Source organism: Carcharodon carcharias, chromosome 2 (genome assembly GCF_017639515.1).
Source record: "Carcharodon carcharias isolate sCarCar2 chromosome 2, sCarCar2.pri, whole genome shotgun sequence".
Taxonomy (NCBI): domain Eukaryota; kingdom Metazoa; phylum Chordata; class Chondrichthyes; order Lamniformes; family Lamnidae; genus Carcharodon; species Carcharodon carcharias.
The window spans coordinates 183,961,247-183,987,625 of record NC_054468.1 but is presented as its reverse complement, the minus strand read 5'-3'; the positions used below and the strand labels follow the sequence as shown (position 1 = coordinate 183,987,625).

Here is a 26,379-nt window from a genome sequence, read left to right as displayed (position 1 = left end):
CTGTGCAAACTTTTTCTCTATTAAAGTGTTTTATTGTTGTTAATCTGGCCCAACCATACTGCCGTCTGTTATTTCTGTAGCGATCAGGAGGCCTATTTTTAGGTAAGCAGTGCTAAAGTGCCTGTTGGTTATTGTCCAGTATCTTCGAGCTTTAATGCTTACACCTGCCACAATTTCTCCTTTTAGTTTTAAAATGCTGTTCGGTCAAGTTTTTAAAAAATAACCCCCCACAAGGCTCAAAATAGCAAGAGTCCCATGGGCAGCGGGGTGGGGTTGCTGTTGTGTCTTTTTTCTACAATTGGGATTTTGCTTTAGTGAAAGTCAGCATTTTGAGTATTTGCTTTTCCTCCTCCAGAGAAAGAATTTCAATTATAGCTACAGCTTAAATTACAAGCAACTGCATATTTTCTCAAAAATAGGAGTGTTCTTCTGTTGCTGATTTCTGGGGTGTTTTCTAAAGACTATATAGAGCAATACTTAATGAAACCTACCCTGGACTTGCTGGAACACGTTTTTTTCTGTAAATTGACAGCCATTTGGTAGTGCATTTTAAGTATTTAAATTCATTTTTAATACTCCCCAGCCTAGTGAAAAGCTGCTGAACAGCTTCAAAAAAACTAATTGGCTTAGAAATGTTGGCAACTCGAGAGTAGTCTTGATTATTGCTCTCTGGCATATGAAAACCATTATTACCATTGCTCTTTGTATCTTAAGTTGCAGGTATACATATTTCTTCAGTAGGGGGGAAAAATCTATGTGAAGGTTGAGAGGAGATTTGATAGAGATATTCCAAGTTATGAGGTGTCTAGATAGGATAGATAGAGATAAACTGTTCCCATTGGTGGAAGGGCCAAGAACCAGAGGAGGACAACGTAAAGTGAATGCCAAAAGAACCCATGAGGAAAAATTTTCTTTTTTACACATTGAGTGGTTAGGATCTGGAGAACACTGCTTGAGAGTATGGTGGAGGCAGATTCAATTCTGGCTTTCAAAAAGGAATTGGATAAGTTCCTGAAGAGAGAAAATCTGCAGGACTATGGGGAAGGTGTTGGGGAGCGAGATTTGCTGAATTTCTCTTGCAGAGAGCTGGTAAGGATATGAGAGGCTGAGTGACCTCCTTCTGTGCTGTAACCATTATATGATTCTACAAAGAAAACCTGAAGATGAAATCCAAATATTGAAGGTGAAATTAATGATGCATTCCTAGTGGATTTCCCAGAAAAAATGATTTCTTAGTTAAAAATTATGCTTTTTGATTAATATTGAAGATTTTGGGGCTTTACAACTTTTAATCTTAAAAGAAATATGACATTTTAATTATGTTTTCATCAGAGATACCAGAACACTTGTTCTGGTATCCAGTCCATCGGGATAACAAAAGCCGCCGTGTTCATCCGCCAGTAAAACTCTAAATCGCCGTGTTCATCCGCCAGTATAACTCTATAAACCACCGTGTTCATCCGCCAGTATAACTCTATAAACTGCTGTGTTCATCCACTCGTATAGCTCTATAAACTGCCGTGTTCATCCACCAGTATAACTCTATAAACCTCCATGTTCATCCGCCAGTATAACTCTATACACCACCGTGTTCATCCACTCGTATAGCTCTATAAACCGCCGTGTTCATCCGCCTGTATAACTCTATAAACCGCCGTGTTCATCTGCCTGTATAACTCTATAAACCGCCGTGTTCATCCGCCAGTATAACTCTATAAACCGCCGTGTTCATCCACCAGTATAACTCTATAAACCGCCATGTTCATCCGCCAGTATAACTCTATAAACCGCCATGTTCATCCGCCAGTATAACTCTATAAACCGCCGTGTTCATCCGCCAGTATAACTCTATAAACCGCCGTGTTCATCCAGCAGTATAACTCTATACACCACCGTGTTCATCTGCCAGTATAACTCTATAAACCGCCGTGTTCATCCGCCAGTATAACTCTATAAACCGCCGTGTTCATCCAGCAGTATAACTCTATAAACTGCCGTGTTCATCCACTCGTATAGCTCTATAAACCGCCGTGTTCATCCGCCTGTATAACTCTATAAACCGCCGTGTTCATCCGCCAGTATAGCTCTATAAACCGCCGTGTTCATCCACCAGTATAACTCTGTAAACCGCCGTGTTCATCCACCAGTATAACTCTATACACCATCGTGTTCATCCACCAGTATAACTCTATAAACCGCCGTGTTCATCCGCCAGTATAGCTCTATAAACCGCCGTGTTCATCCGCCAGTATAACTCTATAAACCGCCGTGTTCATCCACCAGTATAACTCTATAAACCGCCATGTTCATCCGCCAGTATAACTCTATAAACCGCCGTGTTCATCCGCCAGTATAACTCTATAAACCGCCGTGTTCATCCAGCAGTATAACTCTATACACCGCCGTGTTCATCTGCCAGTATAACTCTATAAACCGCCGTGTTCATCCGCCAGTATAACTCTATAAACCGCCGTGTTCATCCAGCAGTATAACTCTATAAACTGCCGTGTTCATCCACTCGTATAGCTCTATAAACCGCCGTGTTCATCCGCCTGTATAACTCTATAAACCGCCGTGTTCATCCGCCAGTATCGCTCTATAAACCGCCGTGTTCATCCACCAGTATAACTCTGTAAACCGCCGTGTTCATCCACCAGTATAACTCTATACACCATCGTGTTCATCCACCAGTATAACTCTATAAACCGCCGTGTTCATCCACCAGTATAGCTCTATAAACCGCCGTGTTCATCCGCCAGTATAACTCTATACACCATCGTGTTCATCCACCCGTATAGCTCTATGCTGAGTAAAGTTTGGTCCAGAAACGAATAACTCTTATGCTGTCGTGTTCATCCACCAATATAACTCAGTACCTTTGCCACCGACTCTGTCTCCCTGCCCATCACTGGAACCAAACATATTTACAACCTGCCATCCTATTTGGCCCGAGCTGAGCTTCTGACCTCGTATCCTGTCCATCACAAAGACCCTTTTCCCTAACTTTGTCACTTCCAGACCCAACTATTCAAATGTTCTTCTGGCCGCTCTCCTGTTTTCCACCCTCCATAAATTTAAGCTCACTGAAAACTTTGGCGGTATCCTATCCTTTGCCAACTCCCATTCAAACTTCACCTTTCACTGACCTATGTTCCAGACTTTCAACACTTCCAGTTTAACATTCTCATTCTCCTGTTGAACTCCCATTATGCAAGTTGTACTCATAATTACTAGTTGTCATCCTCCCTGTCAGGGCAGTGCTAAGGGGAAAGAGACTAATTTCTCACCAATTTGTTAGCGAGTATGCTAACTTGAGGACTGCTGTCCCAAACTGCCATTGGTTTGTATTGTTATCTCTTCCACTAGCAAACAGGTTGAGCCCAATGGGAAAACCCAATAGATTCACCCTGGTAGCAAAAGGCCTGTGTATACTTAATAGGAAACAGCTAGTTTATTAATCAGACCATTGCTGGTTGACTCACTGAGCTGCTCAGTAATTTAAGTGCATCCATGACACCCAATGGCAGGAAGTAGTACTACATGACAAATGTGTGAACCCTGCCATCTGAAATTCTGATGTAAAAGAACAAACACTTGTGTTTTTATAATGATATAAAGGCACTAATCACTCAAAGGTTTGGGTAAACACATTGTGGATTCATTTATTCAGACTGGCCACATAGGAACCTTTTATGCAAAAGTATAAAGCTTGAAGACATCAGCAGCACAGCTCTACGCTGCTCACAGGCCAAAGTGAAACTGAAACTGGATCACACGACTCACTTCCCTTCTAGCCATGGCATGCTGCTATCCCTTAAAGGCACATTACAACAAAATATGGAAGCACTTTTTCATACAACTGGTAAAAGAAATCTAGAATTGCTCCTCAAAAGGATGTCCCAAAGTGTTTTACAGCAAGTTAAGCACTTTTGAAAACAAAAACAGAATTACCTGGAAAAACTCAGCAGGTCTGGCAGCATCGGCGGAGAAGAAAAGAGTTGTCATTTCGAGTCCTCATGACCCTTCGACAGAACTTGAGTTTGAGTCCAAGAAAGAGTTGAAATATAAGCTGGTTTAAGGTGTGTGTGTGGGGGGCGGAGAGAGAGAGAGAGAGGTGGGGGGGGTGGGGGTGTGTGGTTGTAGGGACAAACAAGCAGTGATAGAAGCAGATCATCAAAAGATGTCAACGACAATAGTACAAGAGAACACATAGGTTCTATTTGAGTGGGTGGGCAATTACCTTACCTACAGGCCTTTACCTTTACATTCTCCAGTCCACTGGAGAATGGCTTGTGGGCTGGGAGGAGGTGCTGAAATGCACAGAACATTCAAAATTTTCATGTATAATGTTATACCTGTGGTGGGTTGTCCTATCAAGGATCAGCTTGTTGCGTGTAAAGACCAAGTGCTTCTCACAGAAAGAAGGAAAACTTTAAAGATGACACCTCCATCCCCCACCAGGATGGTCTGAGGGCCCTTAGCTTCTTCCTCGAACAGAGGCCCGAATAATCCCCATCCACCACTACTCTCCTCCGTCTGGCTGAACTTGTTCTCATGCTGAACAATTTCTCCTTCAACTCCTCTCACTTCCTCCAAATAAAAGGTGTGGCTATGGGTACCCGCATGGGCCCCAGCTATGCCTGTCTCTTTATGGGGTATGTGGAACATTCCTTGTTGCAGTCCTACTCCGGCCCCCTTCCACAACTCTTTCTCCGGTACATCGATGATTACTTCGGTGCCGCTTCATGCTCTCGTCGGGACTTGGAAAAATTTATTAATTTTGCTTCCAATCTCCACCCCTCCATCATTTTCACGTGGTCCATCTCTGACATTTCCCTTCCCTTCCTTGACCTCTCTGTCTCAATCTCTGGTGATAGACTGTCCACCAATATCCATTACAAACCCACCGACTCCCACAGCTATCTCGACTACAGCTCCTCACACCCCGCTTCCTGTAAGGACTCCATCCCATTCTCTCAGTTCCTTCGCCTCCGTCGCATCTGTTCCGATGATGCTACATTCAAAAACAGTTCCTCTGACATGTCCTCCTTCTTCCTTAACCGAGGTTTTCCACCCACAGTCGTTGACAGGGCCCTCAACCGTGTCCGGCCCATCTCCCGCGCATCCGCCCTCACGCCTTCTCCTCCCTCCCAGAAACATGATAGGGTCCCCCTTGTCCTCACTTATCACCCCACCAGCCTCCGCATTCAAAGGATCATCCTCCGCCATTTCCGCCAACTCCAGCATGATGCCACCACCAAACACATTTTCCCTTCACCCCCCTTATCGGCATTCCGTAGGGATCGCTCCCTCCGGGACACCCTGGTCCACTCCTCCATCACCCCCTACTCCTCAACCCCCTCCTATGGCACCACCCCATGCCCACGCAAAAGATGCAACACCTGCCCCTTCACTTCCTCTCTCCTCACCGTCCAAGGACCCAAACACTCCTTTCAAGTGAAGCAGCATTTCACTTGCATTTCCCCCAACTTAGTCTATTGCATTCGTTGCTCCCAATGTGGTCTCCTCTACATTGGAGAGACCAAACGTAAACTGGGCGACCGCTTTGCAGAACACCTGCGGTCTGTCCGCAAGAATGACCCAAACCTCCCTGTCGCTTGCCATTTTAACACTCCACCCTGCTCTCTTGCCCACATGTCTGTCCTTGGCTTGCTGCATTGTTCCAGTGAAGCTCAACGCAAACTGGAGGAACAACACCTCATCTTCCGACTAGGGACTTTACAGCCTTCCGGACTGAATATTGAATTCAACAAATTTAGGTCGTGAGCTCCCTCCCCCATCCCCACCCCCTTTCTGTTTCCCCCTTCCTTTTTTTTCCAATAAATTATAAAGATTTTCCTTTTCCCACCTATTTCCATTATATAAAAAAAAAACCCCACTAGAGCTATACCTTGAGTGCCCTACCATCCATTCTTAATTAGCACATTCGTTTAGATAATATCACCAACTTTAACTTTAACACCTATGTGTTCTATTGTACTATTGTCGTTGACATCTTTTGATGATCTGCTTCTATCACTGCTTGTTTGTCCCTACAACCACACCCCACCCCCCCACCTCTCTGTCTCTCTATCTCTCCGCCCCCCACACACACACCTTAAACCAGCTTATATTTCAACTCTTTCGTGGACTCGAACTCAAGTTCTGTCGAAGGGTCATGAGGACTCGAAACGTCAACTCTTTTCTTCTCCACCGATGCTGCCAGACCTGCTGAGTTTTTCCAGGTAATTCTGTTTTTGTTTTGGATTTCCAGCATCCGCAGTTTTTTTGTTTTTAACTTTAAAGATGATGTGACCCTGAGTGAGACATTTGTATGTCCTTCTCATTGCTGGATAGAGGGTCACTGGGGGAGACTTGCAGGCAGGGTAGCAGAATGGGTGGAGGAAGAGAGGGGATTTGCAGAAGGACAAATATTTGTAAATGTTTGATTCTGGAATTAATCAAGTCTGATGAAAGTATCTAAACCCATTTCACAGGTATAGCACTGTATCCTGATAAAGCTGAGCTCCTGAGCTGTAAGCACTATTATCATGATCGCGTTCAGCTTATGGTGAATCCAGGCCAACAAGGAGAAATCGACTGCACCAAGGAGCACATCAGTTATACAGACCCATACAGAAACAAAACACTGGTAAAGTATAGGGTGCACCCACTGATTTAACTCTTACAATTAAAGTGTTCCCGTTTGACCGATATCCATCCGTTGTACTGTGATCACACGAAGCATTTTATACAGTCTTGCTGGCTCTTCATGTGATGGTTTAAATATGACATTTCTTTTAGCAACTGGAGCAGTTTCAGCTAGTAAGTTTTAACTTTCTTATTATGAGCTAAAATGTGTCTATGCTTGATGTAGTATTTAATACCTCAAGCTTGCTTTAGTCACAGTTAATTTAGTGGAAAATGAAACATGGGACTATAACAATTGAAGGACTGATTGGCATCTCTCATCCTGTACATTCGAGTATTTCTGTGCTTTTTCTTCTGATCAGTCTTGGCTCAGTAATGGAACTGTCACCTTTTGAAGTGTAGGTTGTGGATACTAACCTTGCTCCAGAGACTTGAGCACATATTCTAGGCTGACACATTAGTGCAGTACTGTGGGAGGCACAGAAGTGCCATCTTTCAGATGAGATGTTAAATTGAGGCGCTAGCTGGGCACAGATCTCGTGGCATTATTCACAGAAGAGCGGGGGAGTTCTTCCAGTGTCCTAGCTAATATTCTTTCTCCAACCAACATCACTGAAACAGATTTTCTGGTCATTAATTTCACTGCTGTTTGTGAGACCTTGCTCTGTGCAAATTGTTTGCCCCATTTCCCAACATTACAAAAGTGACTCCACTTCCATTGACTGCAGCAATTTGGGATATCCTGAAGTCATTAAAGGTGTTTATAAATGCAAGCTCTTAGTCTGGCGCCTGATTTTCCGTTATGTCAGATTCGGGTTAGAAAATTTTTAATTTCGGTAACTACTTTAACCATCCTGTGCCAACCTTCCACAGATTTTGGGCAGTTAGATAGTCAAGTTCCTAGAACGTAAACAATTTGCATTTATATAGCAGCTTTAACATAGGAAAACACCCCAAGGCTCTTCACGGGAGCATTATCAAAAAAAATTTGACACTGAACCACGTGAAGAGTTATTAGGACAGGTGACCAAAAGCTTGATGAAGTGGTTTTGAGGAGTGTCTTAAAGGAGAAGACAAAGACAGAGAGATGAAGAGGTTTAAAGAGGGAATTCCAGAGCTGAGGGCTAGGGCAGTTGAAGGCACAGCTACCAATCAATGGTGGAGTGATGAAAATCAGGGATGCACAAGTTGCCAGAATTGGAGGACAAGGTTTTGGGGGCTGGAGGAGGTGAGGCGATGGAAGGATTTGAAAGTAAGGATGAGAATTTTAAAATTGAAGGGTGCCAGACCAGGGGCCACTGTTGTTCCGCGCTTGGGGCTGATGATTGGATGGAATTTAGTGCAAGTTAGTATATGGACTGCAACGTTTTGGATGAACTTTTATGGAAGTTGCAAGGTGGGAGACTGGCCCAGAGAACATTGGAATAGTTGAGTCTAGAGTTAACGGATGAGGGTTTCAGCATCAGATGTGCTGAGGGATGGACAGAGAACTAGTGAGCAGTGTTACTCGCAAAGTGTTGCTTGCAAATAGCATCAGTTTATCCCATACTCAGAATCACAGTGCAGAAGAGGCCCTTCGGCCCATTGAGTCTGCACCGACACATGAGAAACACCTGACCTACCTACCTAATTCCATTTACCAGCACTTGGCCCAAAGCCTTGAATGTTATGATGTGTCAAGTGCTCATCCAGGTACTTTTTAAAGGATGTGGGGCAATCTGCCTCCACCACCCTCCCAGGCAGCACATTCTGAGTAAAAAATTTTTTCCTCACATTCCCCCCCCCCACAAACCTCCTGCCCCTCACCTTGAACTTATGTCCCCTCGTGACTGACCTTTCAACTAAGGGGATCAGCTGCTCCCTATCCACCCTGTCCATGCCCCTCATAATCTTGTACACCTTGATCAGGTCGCCCCTCAGTCTTCTCTGCTCCAACAAAAACAACCCCAGTCTATCCAACTTCTCTTCATAACTTAAATGTTTCATCCCAGGCAACATCCTGGTGAATCTCCTCTGCACCCCTTCCGGTGCAATCACATCCTTCCTATAATGTAGCGACCAGAATTGCACACAGTTCTCCAGCTGTGGCTTCACCAAGGTTCAATACAACTCCAACATGACCTCCCTACTTTTGTAATCTATGCCTCAATTGATAAAGGCAAGTGTCCCATATGCCTTTTTCACCACCCCACTAATGTGCCCCTCTGCATTCAGCGATCTATGGACACACACGCCAAGGTCCCTTTGTTCCTCAGAACTTCCTAGTGTCATGCCATTCATTGAATACTTCCTTGTCAAATTACTCCTTCCAAAGTGTATCACTTCACACTTTTCAGGGTTAATTTCCCTCTGCCACTTATCTGCCCATTTGACCAACCTGTCTATATCTTCCTGTAGCCCAAGACATTCAACTTCACTGTTAACCACACAGCCAATCTTTGTGTCATCCGCAAATATATTAATCCTCCCCCCCACATAGCCATCTATGTTGTTTATATAAATGACGAATAATAGGGGACCCAGCACAGATCCCTGTGGAACGCCACTGGACATTGGCTTCCAATCGCTAACGCATCCTTCTGTCATCACCCTCTATCTCCTACAACTAAGCCAATTTTGAATCCACCTTATCAAATTACCCTGTATCCCATGCGCATTTGCCTTCTTTATAAGTCTCCCATGTGGGATCTTGTCAAAGGCTTTGCTGAAATCCATATAAACTACATCAACTACACTACCCTCATCTACACACCTGGTCACCTCCTCAAAAAATTCAATCAAATTTGTTAGGCATGACCTCCCTCTGACAAAGCCATGCTGACTATCCCTGATTAAACCTTGCCTCTCCAAGTGGAGATAGATTCTCTCCTTCAGAATTTTCTCTAATAGTTTCCCTACCAATGATGTGAGACTCACTGGCCTGTAGTTCCCTGGCTTATCTCTACAACCCTTCTTAAATAGCAGATCCACATTAGCTGTTCTCTAGTCCTCTGGCACATCCCCTGTGGCCAGAGAGTAATTAAAAATTTGGGTCAGAGCCCCTGTGATCTCCTCACTTACCTCCCTCAGCAGTCTGGGACATAAATCATCCAGACCTGGAGAATTGTCCACTTTTAAGCCTGCCAACACCTCCAATACCTTGTCACTCCCTAAATCAATTTGCTCAAGAACCTCGCAGTCTCTCTCCCCGAGTTGAATACCTTCATCCTCATTCTCTTGGGTGAAGACAGATGTGAAGTATTCATTCAACACTCTACTGATGTCCCCTTGCTCCACCCATAGATTGCCCCCTTGGTCCCTAATGGGCCCTACTCTTTCCCTGGTTATCCTCTTCCCATTGATATATCTTGGGATTTTCCCTACTTTTACCAGCCAGAGCTTTCTCCTGCCCCTGCTCCTGAGGGACTTGGGTTATGTGGTGATACTAGAGGATCTGGGATTGTTCTCCTTAAAGCAAAGGAGGTTATAGGGTGATTTAATAGAGGTGTTCAAAATTATAAGATGTTGGGATACAGTAAATAATCCAAAACTGTTTCTACTGGCATGAAGGTCAGTAACCAGGATACGGATTTAAGTGGACCGCCAAAAGAGAGGGGATGGGGAAGAATTTTTTATTTACATAGCATTTTGTTATGATCTGGAATGCATTGAAAGGGTGTGGAAATAGATTCAATAATCATTGTGGGAAAAGAAATTGGATGCAGACAAGAAAATATGCAGGGCTATGGGGAGAGAATGGGAATAGGTGAATAGCTCTTTCAAAGAGTCGGAAGAGGTATGATGGGCTGAACGTTCTCCTGTGTTGTATGATTCTATGAATATTCAACATCATTTCTAGGTGGGAGCGCAGATCAGGAGCTGTGATTGAGGAGAGCAGGTTGGGAGTTGTGATTCAGTTTGCAATTCATGACTGCGTGGCAGTAATACTATTCTCTAGTTTCAGCTAATGCATTTCTTGGACCAATGAGAGATGTTGTCAATAAATGGGAAATTTTAAAATTTTCTAGCAAGCCAGATGTTGTTTGTTATGTTCACAAGCTTTTCTGCTATACAGAATGGTTTATAATCTGAAGATCAGCAGATCTTGCAGAGAGCCAGCATGGATTTGACAGGCCTAATGGCCACCTTCTGTGCTGTAACCATTTTTTGATTTATTAGGTAGGAATGAATAATGATGTCTGATCTTTCCTCACTTTTTAATTATTGCAGATTAAATTCCAAGTTATGTACAAAATTGACATCCAGGAAAACACTAGTTGGCCTAGCAAGCTTGCCTCACGCCCTACAGCCTGAACATTGCAGCTAAACACTTCATCCCTCCCCCAGCCCTTGCTCCCCCATCCCAAAACTCTCACCCACCTTAGTTGTTTAGAAAATGCACTACGCCGTTTTATATTCAGAGCTGTGTTCCTGTTTGTTGATTGCAGAAATCAGCCCTGATTATCCGTGGACCACAAGATGTGAGAAAGAAGGAACTGGTATTCTTGCAGTTCCATCTAAATGAAACAGAAGAAGATTTTAGTGCAATCAGCTATCTCTTATTCTCATCATTCAAAGAATTTCAGGAGAGGTGAGTAAGGAGCACACTGAGTCTTTCCTTCTGTCTGGGATTGGGAAGAATTGATACTTTGTTGGAGTCTTATTATTAAGGGTCACTTTTAAAATGGCTGAATTACCTGTGCATCAAATCATGCTAGCTGTCTGAAGTGGAAGATCAGTCAGATATGTTTTAAATGTATTTATTTAACTTTAATTGCAAAATTAATAGCGGTGTGGTGGTAATGTCACTAGACTAGTAATCCAGAGGCCCAGGCTAATGCTCTAGGGACACGGGTTCAAATCCCATGGTAGCTGGTGGAATTTAAATTCAATTTAATAAAAATCAGGAATTACAAAAAGTGCTAGTCTCAGTAATGGTGGTCATGGTGTCATCATTGATTCTTGTAAAAACCCATCTGGTTCACTGATGTCCTTTGGGGAAGGAAATCTGCCATCCTTAGGTCTGGCCTACATGTGATTCCAGATCCACAGCAAAGTGGTTGACTCTTAACTGCTCTCTGAAATGATTTAGCAAACCACTCAGTTCAAGGGAAAATAGGGATGGGCACCAAATAAAAACAGAAAATGCTGGAAAACTCAGCTGGACTAGCAGCATCTGTGGAGCAAGAAACAGAGTTAACATTTTGAGTCCTTTTGACTCTTCCTCAGAGCTAAAGAGAAGTAGAAATATGGTAGATTTTATACTATTTGAGAGGGTGGAGCAGGTGGAACAAGATAGATGGTCAGGGATAGGTGATAGCTAAGGAGAGATTGTCAAAGGTGTCATGGACACAAGACAAGTTAGTACAAAGTGGTAAAGAGCAAAGAAGGTACTGAAAGCGGCATTAAGGTAAAATAGCAGAAGGTGTTAATAGCAGAACAAGGGTCAGCGTTTGTGAAAGCAAAACATAAAACAAATGACAGATGGCCCTGTGGGGGAGGGGGGTTTGGGGTAAAAGGATAAAGAAAGAACAAATAAATAAAATAAAATTTTAAAAATAAATAAATAAAAATTGGATTAAAAAGGGGTCAAGCGGGAGGATAGAGTTCATGATCTGAAGTTGTTGAACTCAATGCTAAGTCCGGAAGGCTGTAAAGTGCCTAGTCGGAAGATGAGGTGCTGTTCCTCTAGTTTGCGTTGCACTTCACTGGAACAATGCAACAGTCCAAGGACGGACATGGGAGCAGGTTGGAGTGTTGAAATGGCAAGCGACAGGAAGGTCAGGATCATGCTTGCGGACAGACTGAAGGTGTTCCGCAAAACGGGTTACCCAGTCTGCATTTGGTCTCCCCGTTGTTACATAGAAACTAGGAGCAGGAGTAGGCCATTTGGCCCTTCGAACCTGCTCTGCCATTCAATATGATCATGGCTGACCTTCTGTCTCAATGCCATATTCTCGTTTTTTCTCCATACCCCTTGATGCCCCGATATTCAAAAAATTATCAATTTATTTTTTGAATATACTCAGTGACATGGCCTCTACAGCCTTGCGTGGTAGAGAATTCTACAGGTTGATCACCCTCTGAAGAATTTTTTCCTAATCTCAGTCCTAAATGGCCTGCCCCATATCCTGAGACTGTAACCCTGGTTCTAGACTCCCCAACCAAGGGAAACATCCTCCCTGCACCCAGTCTGTCTAGCCCTTTTAGAATTTTATACTTTTCAATCAGATCCCCTCTCATTCTTCTAAGCAGGATTGAAACAAGAAATGTTCCACATACCCCACAAAAAGACAGGCATAACTGGGGCCCATGCGGGCACCCATAGCCTTATATTTGGAGGAAGCGAGATAAATTTAAGGAAAAATTGTTCAGTGAGAGAACAGGTTCAGCCAGAGTAGTGGTGGATGGGGATTGTTCGGACCTCTGTTCAAGGAAGAAGCGGAGAGCCCTCAGACTATCCTGGTGGGGGATGGAGGTGTAGAGGGATTGGACGTTGATGCTGAAGAGGAGGCGGTTAGGGCTGGGAAACTGGAAATTGTTAATATGACATAGGGCATCAGAGGAATCGTGAATGTGGGTGGGAAGAATCTGGACAAGGGGAGAGAGAATGGAGTCAAGATAGGAAGAAATGAGTCCCATGGGGTAGGAACAGGCTGATACGATGGGTCTATCAGGACAGTCCTGTTTGTGGATTTTGGGAAGGATTTAGAAGTGGGCTGTGTGGTTTTGGGACACTGGGGTTGAAGGTGTGGAGGGAAGAACTCCAGAGAGAGATGAGGTCAGTGACAGTCCTGGAAACAATGGCTTTATGTTCGATGGTGGGTCATGGGGGAGGTAGGAAGAAATGTCTGCAAGTTGGCGCTCAGCTTCTGCAAGGTAAAGGTCAGTATACCAGACAACAATAGCACCATCCTAGTCGGCAGGTTTGATAACAAAGTCAGGATTTGACCTGAGGCGATGGAGTGCAGCAAATTCAGAAGGAGACAGGATGAAGTGGGTGAGTGGAGCAGAGGAATTAAGGTGGTTGATGTGACGCCGACAGTTCTCAGTGAAAAGATCAAGAGCAGATAAGAAGCCAGAGGGAAGGGTCGACAAATGCTGGTCTTGCCAGCGATGCCCACGTTTCATGAAAGAATGAATTTTTTAAAAAGGGTTATCAATATTTCATAAAATTTGCCAATCCAGTAGCCTAGATTTTAGTAACCAATTGATTTCTCTTGCCAGCAAACTCGGATAGGGATACCAGCAGGTTACAGAGAATTATACTATATACAGCACAGAAATGGGTCATTCAGTTAAGCTGGTCTACTGTGGTGTTTATACTCCACCTATCCCATTTCATCTAACCCAACCACATCACTTTCTATTCCTTTTTACCTCTTCTACATAAGTAGAAGCTAATTGGTTTTAAGAAACTGCTCTGTAACAGTACTGTCTGTTATGACGACAATAGGAAATTGTTGCCTATTGAAGTCTATTGAGTGGTGCACCAACATGCCAGCTGACTTCCTGTTTTATATTGTGGCTAGTGCTGAGCTCAGCTAGCTGGTGACCTAATTTCTCTGCCACATATTTGGCAACAGCATGGTAACTTTTATTTTTGCCAAGTTAATGTTATGTTTTAAAAGTGACAAAGTTAAATTCTTCCACAACGTAAATACTAAAGCAAAAAAGTGCTGGAAATCTGAAATAAAAACAGAAAATGCTGGAAGTATTCAGCAGGCCTGGCAGCGTCTTTTGGGAAAGAAACAGAGTTAACGGCCAGAAATTTTCCGTCGGCGATTTGGGGGCGGGGCCCGCTCATCGATGCAAAAATGACGCGGGATGACGTCGAGAGGAACCCCCGGCATCATCCCGCCCCATTTAAATATTCAGGAAGGCGGGCGGACAGTCAAATCAGCTGTCCACCTGCCAACCTGTCAATGGCCAATTGAGACCATCGACCGGATAATTAACCCAATTAAAGGACCTGCACATTCAACCTTAAGGTTGGCGGGCAGGCCAGGAGCACCGGCGGCAACTAGAAAAAACATGAAACCTCATCCACCGGCGGGATGAGGTTTCATGTCTGTTTTTAAAAACTTTGATAAACTTTATATAATATTTATTAACATGTCTAATCTCGTGTGACATTGTCACATGAGGGGGACATGTTAATAATTTTTTAGGTTTATTAAACTTTCAGCAATTTCCCTGAGATAGCACTTAGTCTCAGGGAGCAGCGCGCTCTTTCATGCGCATGCGCAAAAGAGCACATTTTGGCAGATAGGGAATCCCTTCCCTTCCCCCACCCCCACAAAGGAAGCGCTTAGCACTTCCTGTCAGGCAGCCCGCTGGGTGGGCCCTAATTGGCCCGCCCACTCAAAATGGCAGCGGGGCCCGTTTGGGCGGCGGAGTTCGGCTGCCCGCCCACCACCGAGCCGGTTGGGCCCACCCGCCCATCGAGGGCTAAATTCTGCCCTCTGTTTCAGGCTGTGACCACTCATCAAATTTAAATTCTGATTACACTGTGACACTAACATGCAAAGATGAACACTGAGTGAATTCTGTTGTTCTGTATTGATTTAGCGTAAGATGGCAGAACAGCCTCACAAGCTGAATAGAGAATGTTGTGTTGGCATTTGTCTTTCAGTTCCGATAAAGCACAATTCATGCAGGACTGTGAACGTTCTTATTCTATCTGGACCTTTTCTGGGAGTTTTCGAACTTGGGTCAAGATGTCTCTGGTGAAAACAACAGAGGAAGATGGAAGTGAATCGGTGGAATTTAGACAAGAGGTAATGAAAGCATTGGGATTATGGCCTGAATAGATCTGCAAGTATTGTAGGGATGTAACAGCAAATTATCCTATTGTGTGAAAAGTTTTGCTACATCAAACAAATGTAAGATTAATTTTTTTTGGCTTTGTCAGCAAAGTGTAACTAAAGTTAACCTGTTAGTGTGGTGTTGGCAATCTTATTGCCATCTCTGACATTTTTCCACTTATGAACCAAACAAATAGGCGGGAGACAAAAACAGAAACAGAAATACCTGGAAAAACTTAGGTCTGGCAGCATCGGAGGAGGAGAGCACAGTTGACGTTTCGAGTCCTCATGACCCTTCAACAGAACTAAGTAAAAATAAAAAGCCAATGCTGCCAGACCTGCTGAGTTTTTCCAGGTATTTCTGTTTCTGTTTTTGTTTTGGATTTCCAGCATCCGCAGTTTTTTGTTTTTATCTAAGTAGGCGGGAGAGTTGTAATTGATAATTCATTGATAAATTAAGCTTTTTGCTTCAAATGCTGCAGGGAAAGGAAGGAAAATATTTAAAACTAAATCAAAAACAATTTGCATTTTTATAACACTCACTTTTAAACATCCCAGGACCATTAAACAACTGCTGAGAGAGTAGATTAAGCAGTTGTGGGAGAATTAGAAGAGGTAATAGAAATTATATCAATATGTGTCGAGATGGCTTTTAAAGGGAGGCATGGAAAGATTAAGGCAAAGTGGCTTAGGGAAGATATTTCAGTCTAAGACCTAGATTGCAACCAAGGGAAGAGCATAGGCATAGGTAGAGGGAAGCCATAGGAGACCAGAAGCTGAGGAGTCCAGGGTATGCGTTTGGGGCACAGGAGAGGCAGAAAGGATTTGTAAACAAGAGTTTGAACTTGCCAAGAAGAAAATTTTGGAAGTAGAGTCTTGAGGTAACAACAGATTTTGGTGGCAGAAGTGATGAGATGAAGACAAGGAAGAGCAATGTTGTGAAACTGAAATTTGCTGTCTTAGTGATTGATAGGGTGTGGGTTTTAAATCCGATTGAGCAGCACACTGAGGTTGCACACTATTTGATTTAACATGAGTGAATAGCCGGGAAGGGGTTAGAAGTAAAAGTACAGAATCTTGTTGAGTCAAATTTGATGCCTTAGGGTTTCTCAATGTTCTACTGACTTACTCAAGATTTAATGTTAAATAGGCAGTTAGACAACATGGTGAAACCCAGGGCTGTAGTTCAGAAGTAGTGCTTTATGTCATTAGTGCACATATGAAAATAATAAGTCAACAGTTAAAAATGTAAACAAGAAAAAGGAATGGGAAATCAATGATTATATGATTCTGGTATTGGCACTCTTTGGCCATTATGGCTTTAATATTCACTCGTTAAAAAGCTCTGACTCAGTCAACTGTCGGTTTCCAGATTTTCCATATCTGGCACATGTGAGTTCTTAGAAACTAGATGTTTAATCCATTCTATTAGTGATGTGAGTTATTAGATTTGGATCTGTACTAACACACCAGTCAGCTGCAATTACCTCTATCACCCTCTCAAAAGAAAATAATTGTATTTTTAAAACATTTCTTTACATCACTAAAATGAAATGCCCCAGAACATTCTGCAACTATAATTGCTTTAGAAGTGCGGTATTGTTAAGTAAGCAAATCTGGTATCCAATATGCACACACGATTCCTGAAGCAGTAAATGAGGGAGGAGCATTGCCTGAAGGAGAGAAGTTGACAAGGGGTCCAGGAAAACTCCCTGCTGCTCACCAGTTGGAAGCCTGGGATATTTAATATCCAACTGAGCCAAAGGTACAGCCAGACAGGGAGCTTGCTTCTAATTTCTCATTAAGAGCATGACACCCTGACAATGCTGCATTCCTTCAGTACTGTACTGCAGTATTTCCCTGAATCACTGGTTCTCAAACTGGGATCCACTGACCTTTGTGGGTCCATACTCTCCAGGGGGCCCGTAGAGACTTCCCGGGGAGGTCCGTGAAATAAGCTCTGTGGTGGGTGAGGGAGAGACAAAAACGCAATGGTTTCAGGAGAAGGAAGGAAAAAGACCAAGCTTCCCACTTTGTAAAAATAAACTGTAGTTAGTCCCACGTAAGGAGTTGACAAGGTGACCGCTTCCGAAGCTCTTGAATAATCAGCTTCTTCCTGGTGATGGGCATCTCGACTGTCATGGTTTTCAGTGATGAGTCTTGCATTTACCTATGGCAGGAGGGAAGGTGGGAGGCAGTTACTGCTGTGAGACTCTGCATTCAAACTGGACTTTTGCAGTGAGCAAATGCTCACGTTATAACGTTGCCTGGCCTGCTGAATATTTCAGTAATTCTATTTATGCTAATCTCTTGTTGGTTTGACTCTTGTGATCATGGAAAAAGTGTCAGTTTGACTTATTTAAATCTTCTGCCATATTGCAATAATGTAAATTCCTTGAATGATTAAATAACCAGAGAACCTGGGCTGGGTTTGCACAGGACAGTGAAATATTCCCAACAATATCGCTTTTGTGTGATTACTCTGCAATAGTATTGAAGGCAAGGAAATTCATTTGTTTACAGAAGGTTATTTTATTCTTAATTAAAATTGTAACCTGCTTTGTATTGTCGCTGGACTAGTAATCCAGAGAGTAATCCAGGGTTATTCTCTGGGGACCCAGGTTCAAACTCCAACACAGCAGATGGTGGAATTTGAATACAATAAAATCTGCAATTAAAAGTCTAATGATGACCATAGAACCATTGTCAATTGTCGTAAAAACCCATCTGGTTCACAAATGTCCTTCAGGAAAGGGAATCTGCAGTCATCACCTGGTCTGGCCTACATGTGACTCCAGATCCGCAGTAATGTGGTTGATTCTTAAAAGTCCTCTGAAATGGCCTAGCAAGCTACTCAGTTGTATCAAACCGCTACAAAGTCAATAAAATGGAATGAAACTGGATGGACCACCCGACATCAACCTAGGCACCGGAAACGACAACGGCAAGCTCAGCCCTGTCGACCCTGCAGAGTCATCCTTACTAACATCTGAGGGCTTTATCAAAATTGGAGAGCTGTCTCACAGACTAGCCGAGCAACAGCCTGACATAGTCATACTCACAGAATACCTTACAGATCATGTCCCAGACACCACCATCACCATCCCTGTCCCACCAGCAGGACAGACCCAGCAGAGTTGGTGGCACAGTGGTATACAGTAGAGAGGGAGTTGCCCTGGGAGTCCTCAATATTGACTCTGGCCCCATGAAGTCTCATGACATCAGGTCAAACATGGGCAAGGAAACCTCCCGTTGATTACCACGTACCATTCACCTCAGCAGATGAATCATTGCTCCTTCATGTTGAACACTACTAGGAGGAAGCACTGAGGGTGGCAAGGGCGCAGAATGTACACTGGATGGGGGACTTCAATGTTAATCAACAAGAATGGCTCGATAGCACCACCACACACCGAGTTGGCTGAGTCCTAAAGGACATAGCTGCTGGACTGGGTCTGCGGCAGGTGGGAAGGGAACAAAGAAGAGGGAAAAACATACTTGACCTCATCCTCATCAACCTGCCTGCTGCAGATACATCTGTCCAAGATGGTATCGGTAGAAGTGACCACCGCACAGTTGTTTTTGAGATGAAGTCCTGTCTTCACATTGAGGATACCCTCAATCGTATTGTGTGGCATTACCACTGTGCTAAATGAGAAAATTTTTGAACAGATCTAGCAACTCAAGACTGGGCAACCATGAGGCACTGTGGGCCATTAGCAGCAGCAGAATTGTTATTGACCACAATCTGTAACCTCATGGCCTGGCATATCCCCCATTCTACCATTACCATCAAGCCAGGGGATCAACCCTGGTTCAATGAAGAGTGCAGGAGGGCATGCCAGGAGCAGCACCAGGCATATCTAAAAATGAGGTCTCATCCTGGTGAAGCTACAACACAAGGCTACTGATATGTCAAATAGCATAAGCACACGTGATAGACAGAACTAAGCGATTCCACAAGCAACGGATCAGATCTAAGCTCTGCCATATCCAGTCGTGAATGGTGATGGAGAATTAAACAACTCACTGGAGGAGGAGGCTCCACAAAAATCCATCCTCAATGATGGAGGAGTCCAGCACAGAAGTGCAAAAGATGAGGCTGATGCATTTGCAACAATCTTCAGCCAGAAATGCAGAGTGGATGATCCAGCTCGGCCTCCTCAAGAGCTCCCCAGCATTACAGATGCCAGTCTTCAGCCAATTCAATTCACTCTACATGATATCAAGAAACGGCAGAAGGCACTGGATACTGCAGACGCTATGGGCCCTGACAATATTCCAGCAATAGTACAAAGACTTGTGCTCCAGAACATGCCATGCCCCTAGCCAAGCTGCTCCAGTACAACACAGGCATCTACCTGGCTATGTGGAAATTTGCCCAGGTATGTCCTGTACACAAGAAGCAGGACAAATCCAACCTGGATAATTACTGCCCTATCAGTCTACTTTCTATCATCAGTAAAGTAATGAAAGGGGGTCATCAACAGTGCTATCAGGCAGCACTTGCTTAGCAATAACTTGCTCAGTGATGCTCTGTTTGGGATCCACCAGGGTCACTCAGCTTCTAACCTCATTACAGCCTTGGTCCAAACATGGACAAAAGAGCTGAACTCCAGAGGTGAGGTGAGTGTGACTGCCCTTGACATCAAGGCAGCATTTGATCGAGTGTGACATCAAGGTGCCCTAGCAAAACTGGAGTCAATGGAAATTGGGGGGGGGAAACTCTGCTGGTTGGAGTCATACCTAGTGCAAAGGAAGATGGTTGTGGTTGTTAAAGGTCCTGTACATCACTGCAGGAGTTCCTCAGGGCAGTGTCCTAGGCCCAACCATCTTCAGCTGCTTCATCAATAACCTTCTTTCCATCGTAAGATCAGAAGTGTGGATGTTCACTGATGATTGCACAATGTTCAGCACCATTCGTGACTCTTCAGGTACTGAAGCAGTCCATGACCAAATGCAGCAAGACCTAGACAATATCCAGTCTTGGGCTGACAAGTGGCAAGTAACACTCGTGCCACACAAGTGCTAGGCAATGACCATCTCCAACAAGAGAGGATCTAACAATTGCCTCATGACACTCAATGGCATTACCATCACTGAATCTCCCACTATCAACATCCTGAGAGTTACCATTGACCAGAAACTGAACTGGACTAGCCATATAAACATGGTGGCTACAAGAGCAGGTCAGAGGCTAGGAATCCTGCATTGAGTAACTCACCTCTTGATTCTCCAAAGCCTGTCCATGATCTACAAGGCACAAGTCAGGAGTGTGATGGAATACTTTCCACTTGCCTGGATGAGTGAAGTTCCAATAACACTCGAAGCTTGACACCACCCAGGACAAAGCAGCCTTTTTGATTGGCACTCCCTCCACCACCAACAAATAGTGGCAACAGTGCGTACCATCTACAAGATGCACTGCAGGAATTCACCAAGGCTCCTTTGTCACACCTTTCAAACCTACGACCGCTACCATCTAGAAGGGCAAGGGCCACTCACCATCCTGACTTGGAATTATATTTCCGTTCCTTCACAGTCACCGGGTCAAAATCCTGGAAATCCCTCCCTATCAGCATTGTAGGTGTACCTACACCTCAGGGACTGCAGTGGTTCAAGAAGGCAACTCACCACCACCTTCTCAAGGACAATTAGGGTTGGGCAATAAATGTTGGGCCTAGCCAGCGACGCCCACATCCTGTAAACAAATTTTAAATACTCTAAATATGGTATAACTGTTAATACCGATTGGCCAGTAGCTGTGTGAGCTGTGAACTGATTGGGTATGTATGCTATTAAAAGGCCATGTTTAATTACATTAAAAGCAGGTTCAGTTGGCATGAAGTAGAATGTTAGTGGAGCCACACTTTTCCTTTATCTCTGGTTTGTCTCATCACTGTCTACATCAGTGAAATTGTCCTCAAAAGTACCTTTGTGTTTTACATGCAAGATTTTCATACTATGAGTATTTATAATATTTTACTTTTTTAATTACAATTTAGATTCTGGGCCCATGATTACTAATCATTTGAAAGGTACCCTTCAACCAAAATGATTTGAGAACGACTGATCTAGACTAGGTGCTTATTTTAGAGTGCGAATTGAAACCACAATGAAGTGAGAGCATGACCAACTGACCTAAGCTGACACTTATAAATTTTATGGAAGGTTGCAACATCTGTAACTTAAGATTCAATAGGAACTTTGTGTGTTTGTTACCTTAAAATGCTATCTGACATCCAGTTTGATTTCCAATAAATCCAATTAAGTCTATACTGTCCCTATCTGAATACATTTTGAAATTACTGTGGGAATGAACAGTTGATGGTTGCTTTTATTCTAAACTATTTTATTACTGTTCACACAGTCTACTGTGGTGAGATATAATGACGACCGGCCTGTTTCTGAACAAACTGACCAGTTGTTCTTTGTTGTATTTGAGTGGAAGGATCCTTTCATTCAAGAAGTCCGAGATGTAAGTGTGTGTTCAGCTATCACTGCTTGTCGTTGTATTTTAATTGGGGAAGAGCGAATTGGAGATCCCACAGTTTTCCAGAGGGCAGAATATTTGAGGGAAAGCTGCTATGGTCCATTTGGCCACACCTCCAAGTGATCAGCTCAAATGACACAGGCAATGTTTCCTCCTCTATACCTGGCTCTGTGATCTTGTAAAATTAGTGAAGAGGAAAAAAAATGAATTGTCATGGAACAAAAAAAAAATACAGTAATTAAATTGCTTATGGGGTAACCAGTTGGTGCAAATCACCATTGTGACTTGAGCTTGTGATCTTTGAGATGCAGATCATCCACACCCATGAAGTACCACTAATATATTTACTAGTACTCTATAGAAAATAAATTATTACATGCATTTAGTATAAACTGGTGCATGCTAATTAGAAACCCCAAAATGTCTAGGTTAATTCTTGTTTGATTTTGTTGTTTGCAGATAATCACAGCCAATCAGTGGAACACAATTGCCATCCTGTGTGGTGTCTTCTTGGCTTTGTTCAAGGCAGCAGAGTTTGCAAATTTGAGTGTTAAGTGGATGATCAAAATTAAAAAGAGACAACAAAAGCGGAAGGCCCAGGAACTGAACCAGATGAGTTAAACTAAGGACCCAGTTTGAGACCCTTGAGGGGATGCAGTTTTAATCCTCTATCCTTCTCCCAGCCAACACTTCAGTTGTATGTTGGTGTGGAGCTCTGTGCTCAAGGACATGAAGACTATGCCTCATTCCATTTCTGGCATGTGTCAACGTTTTGAAAGAAACATTACATGGTAATAGTTGTCAGTATTCATATGAAATGTTGATGGATTAGACACTTCAGTCTCAGTTTCAAAGTCCTTTTGATTTTTTCCATACTGTTTGTTTATTGAGCTGTTGGGCTTCAATAAAAGCTATTTAACAAGATAACACACCATCTCCTCCAACAGCAAAGTTACTTACCAATTCTGTCATTTTTAAGATTGTGGTTTACCATGACTTGATAATTTGGTGATTTAAGGCACATAATCCACATTCTGTGGGTGATTGAGAGAAGACTTTTGCAATTCATGGGTGACATTTATGCTACTGTTGTCCTATTATTGCTTGATCAGTGATTGACATCAGCATCAAGTTGTGTTGAAATTCAGTTTGTGGCAATGCAGCATTGGGCAGTGCAAAATACATGGATGCTTAGTGGTCCTAGTAAAGGTGTTTTCAGTTGCAAAATTAGTGTTCTCAATGCTGCTGGTGATTACTGTATTTGTGTGCTGTGGTTTGTAGTTAATAGTTTTTTGAATTATCCTCAGTGACGACTTGTACGCACAGTAAGTTCACCCACATCACTGTCAACTTCAAGTAAGTAGAAGCTCTAAACGTCACTTTAATCAGCCATTTTATTTGTGTAATTTGGTAATAAAAATATCACTGCTGGATCTATTTTAGGAATTGTGATGGCTGTTTTAAGCAATTGTTAGAGTGGGCTATGTGCTTATTAGAGATGGGTAGCATATGGTATTACAAATGTAAGCAGCATTAGAACAGTTGAACTCTGTAAATGTTGGATCCAAGGCTGCAAGGAAGTTTTCCATGTGCAAGGAGCTCATCTTCATATGATTGAATGTTATGTGAGATTCATATTTGTAAGTTTCACAGCCATATATAGTGCATTCATGCAGATTTTATATAGACTTTAATGAACTATATGTTACAAATAGTTCAAACAAGTAACTTTTTCTCATTCCAAAACACACTGTGCATCTCTGCAAATGGCACTCTGGATTTTAAATGTCCTTTTTAATGGGACATATTATAGCTTGGATATCAGAAGAGTGCTGTGAATAGTGCAGAGAGCTTGCATTTGGATCTCTTAAGCACTGATGTCACCACAACTGGAATCTGAACTTAAGTACAGCATGCCAGTCAATTAGTATACTGTACTTTATAGCAAAGTTTTGTTATTAACCAGAAATTATATTAAAATTATTTATCAAAAGGATTGGTTCTCTTGTTGTGATGTAACTCTTAGGGCATGTTACAAAAGATATACTGTCAAGGTGAAATTTTTCCATATGTGGGCTAGAGAGGTTCTTCGGTGATTATGTATAGGCAGAACATCAAAAGTATCAGGATAATCAGCTCTAATAATAGTAGGTGCAAGTGCACAGAGATTAGACATTTGAAGGGCTGGTCAAGTTGCATCATTTGAGAGTGATTAGCTCCTGGTCTTCAAGCATACCTCTTAGCTGGGAAAAAAGGCTGACTCAAATCTTAGGGTAAAATTAACAAGAGAGGCTATCAATGTATTTGGATGTGCACTTGCGATGCCATGGCATACAACTTTCCACCTAACAGCACTGTTACTAGCACCTTCTGTCAAGGGCAATTAGGGATAGTTAATAAATACTGGCATTGCCAGCAATGCCCACATCCCATGAATGAATTTCAAATATATAATTTTTGGATAAAAGGAATCCTGCAGAGATGCATCTCTTTATAGTGGAACTACTTCATGTTAAATGGTTAAGATAAACCCAATTTTTATGAAGCAGCATTTCTTCCACAATACCTGAGAAATAAATCTTATATTTAAGGACAACGTCTGTAATTCTGAAAAGGTTTCCCATAGATTGTAACCTATTGTCTTTAAGCAGGCTAAACAATGATATCAGATTTATTGCATCATCGGTTAACTGGTTATAATGCTAGTTAGTCCTGCAAGTTGGATGTGCCCGAATCAATTCCTCCCTTTCGGATTTGTTTCGGGTCACTAGATTAAGTTTTTAATATTGTTTAGAAGTCTGATATTCATTATTAAACTCAATAGTTTCTAAAATTTGTTTGTGATAAGCTTCTGCATTGTGAAACGTTTCTAAATTATTTTTCCATAGCTCAAATGCCGACCAAGTTTAGAAATTAATAAAAGAACTGATGCTTACAATTTTTTTGACACCAGTATTTTTTCCCAAAAGTAGTGGTTATTGTTGTAGTAATTTTTTTGTATTTAAACTGAAGAATATCAGTAATAAAATCAAACACCTTTTCCCTTTTTGACTGTCCTGTTTCCATATTGCATATTATATCCTTGATATTTGGCATTGTGATTTTTTTAAGATGTTCCAGTTAGTAGCATGTGATGACTTCAGGATGTATATTCTTGCTGCATGGGAAATTAATTACTTCTTCCATCAATAAAGGAAATTTAGTGTGAATCAAATGCTGTAGCTAAAGATGGATGAAAGTAAATATGGCACAGTAAAAGTTCAAGGCATAACATTCTTTATATTGTAAAGCCCCAACAGCAATACATTATGTACATGGCTGTCCAGTTGACTGATGTGCAAGTGCACCATGCTACAGCCATAATCTTCACAGAAGTGTTATAAAACAACATTTAACATCAAGCCACATAGAGATATTAGAGCAAATGACCAAAAGCTTGGTCAAGGGGATAGTTTTTAAAGGAGTGTCTTAGAAGAGGCGAGAGCAAGGTAGGGAGTTCCAGTCAGACAAGCAGTCTGAAAATGTAGGCTAATTAAAGTTAAAGGCCTCATTGTCCATGAAAAGCTTTCATTTAATATATTGCACTATTAGCATTGCATGTTGAGAAAAAAAAATATTGAAAATGTAGCAAATCAACAGAAGAGAATGGAATGTCAAATCTCTATGTTCTTTAATGAAATTCAGTTTGCACTATGAAACAATCAATCAGACAAATGATCAGGTCTGAAGTTCAAATTGAAGATCAGAATTCATCTGATTTAAAAAGTAAAAACGTTTGATTATATTTGGCTAAACATGATGCTTAATGCTTGTTCAAAATGTTATTTGTCAATTAATACCAGAGTTTTAAAGCTTCTGAAAATATTTAAAGGACCTAAAAACTTAGAATTGGTAATCAAAATGTTTTTATAAATGGTTTAGAAATCTAAATGGCAATCGGGAACAGGCTGGTCAGTCAAGCTGAGCAATTAGGTAAGATAATTCCCATCTGTTTGAATCTGTCATTCTACATGGAGCTCAACTGATTATAACTTCTATAGATTAAAGCATATCATTGAGCTGTGTTTGCTTTATTCATTCCACATTTCAACCATCAAAAATATTTTATTTGCATATAGCAAATTGATCAATATTTTCACAATATATAAATCCTTTATAAAAAATTTAAGTTTTCATACAAGACAAATAATAACTGACTTCAATGAACTAACATGAAATAATGAAGAATTCTCATTTCAAATCCAGATGGGTGCATGCTGGCTGCATAGCACTGATAAGTTTCAACCCCATGTCAAGGGATAACAAAAGCAGAGGTAGGTGAAGTTGCTGTCTGGGTGATAGATAGAATTAAGGGTTAAAGCTCAATTTTTGGATTTTTACAGAATCTGGTTCAACATGAGCTAGTAACAAGGGCAATGGTGTTAGTGGAAAACCAAAAGTACGTAACAG

At 42.2% G+C, this 26,379-nt stretch overlaps 1 protein-coding gene across 2 annotated transcripts in view; it reads left to right on the top strand.

Moving 5' to 3' along the window:
- pacc1 (proton activated chloride channel 1) overlaps positions 1 to 24,976 on the top strand; it is a 59,144-nt gene extending 34,168 nt beyond the window's left edge. Inside the window, exons 4-8 of one of the 2 annotated variants that reach the window (XM_041182924.1) lie at positions 6,498 to 6,652; positions 11,079 to 11,221; positions 15,266 to 15,410; positions 21,808 to 21,915; positions 22,390 to 24,976. In XM_041182924.1, the coding sequence (XP_041038858.1) occupies positions 6,498 to 6,652; positions 11,079 to 11,221; positions 15,266 to 15,410; positions 21,808 to 21,915; positions 22,390 to 22,551 (713 nt within the window). In that variant the 3' untranslated portion in view covers positions 22,552 to 24,976. The remainder of the gene's footprint in view (positions 1 to 6,497; positions 6,653 to 11,078; positions 11,222 to 15,265; positions 15,411 to 21,807; positions 21,916 to 22,389) is intronic. The other variant, XM_041182925.1, reaches the window with a different exon arrangement.
- The last annotated feature ends 1,403 nt before the right edge of the window (positions 24,977 to 26,379 follow it).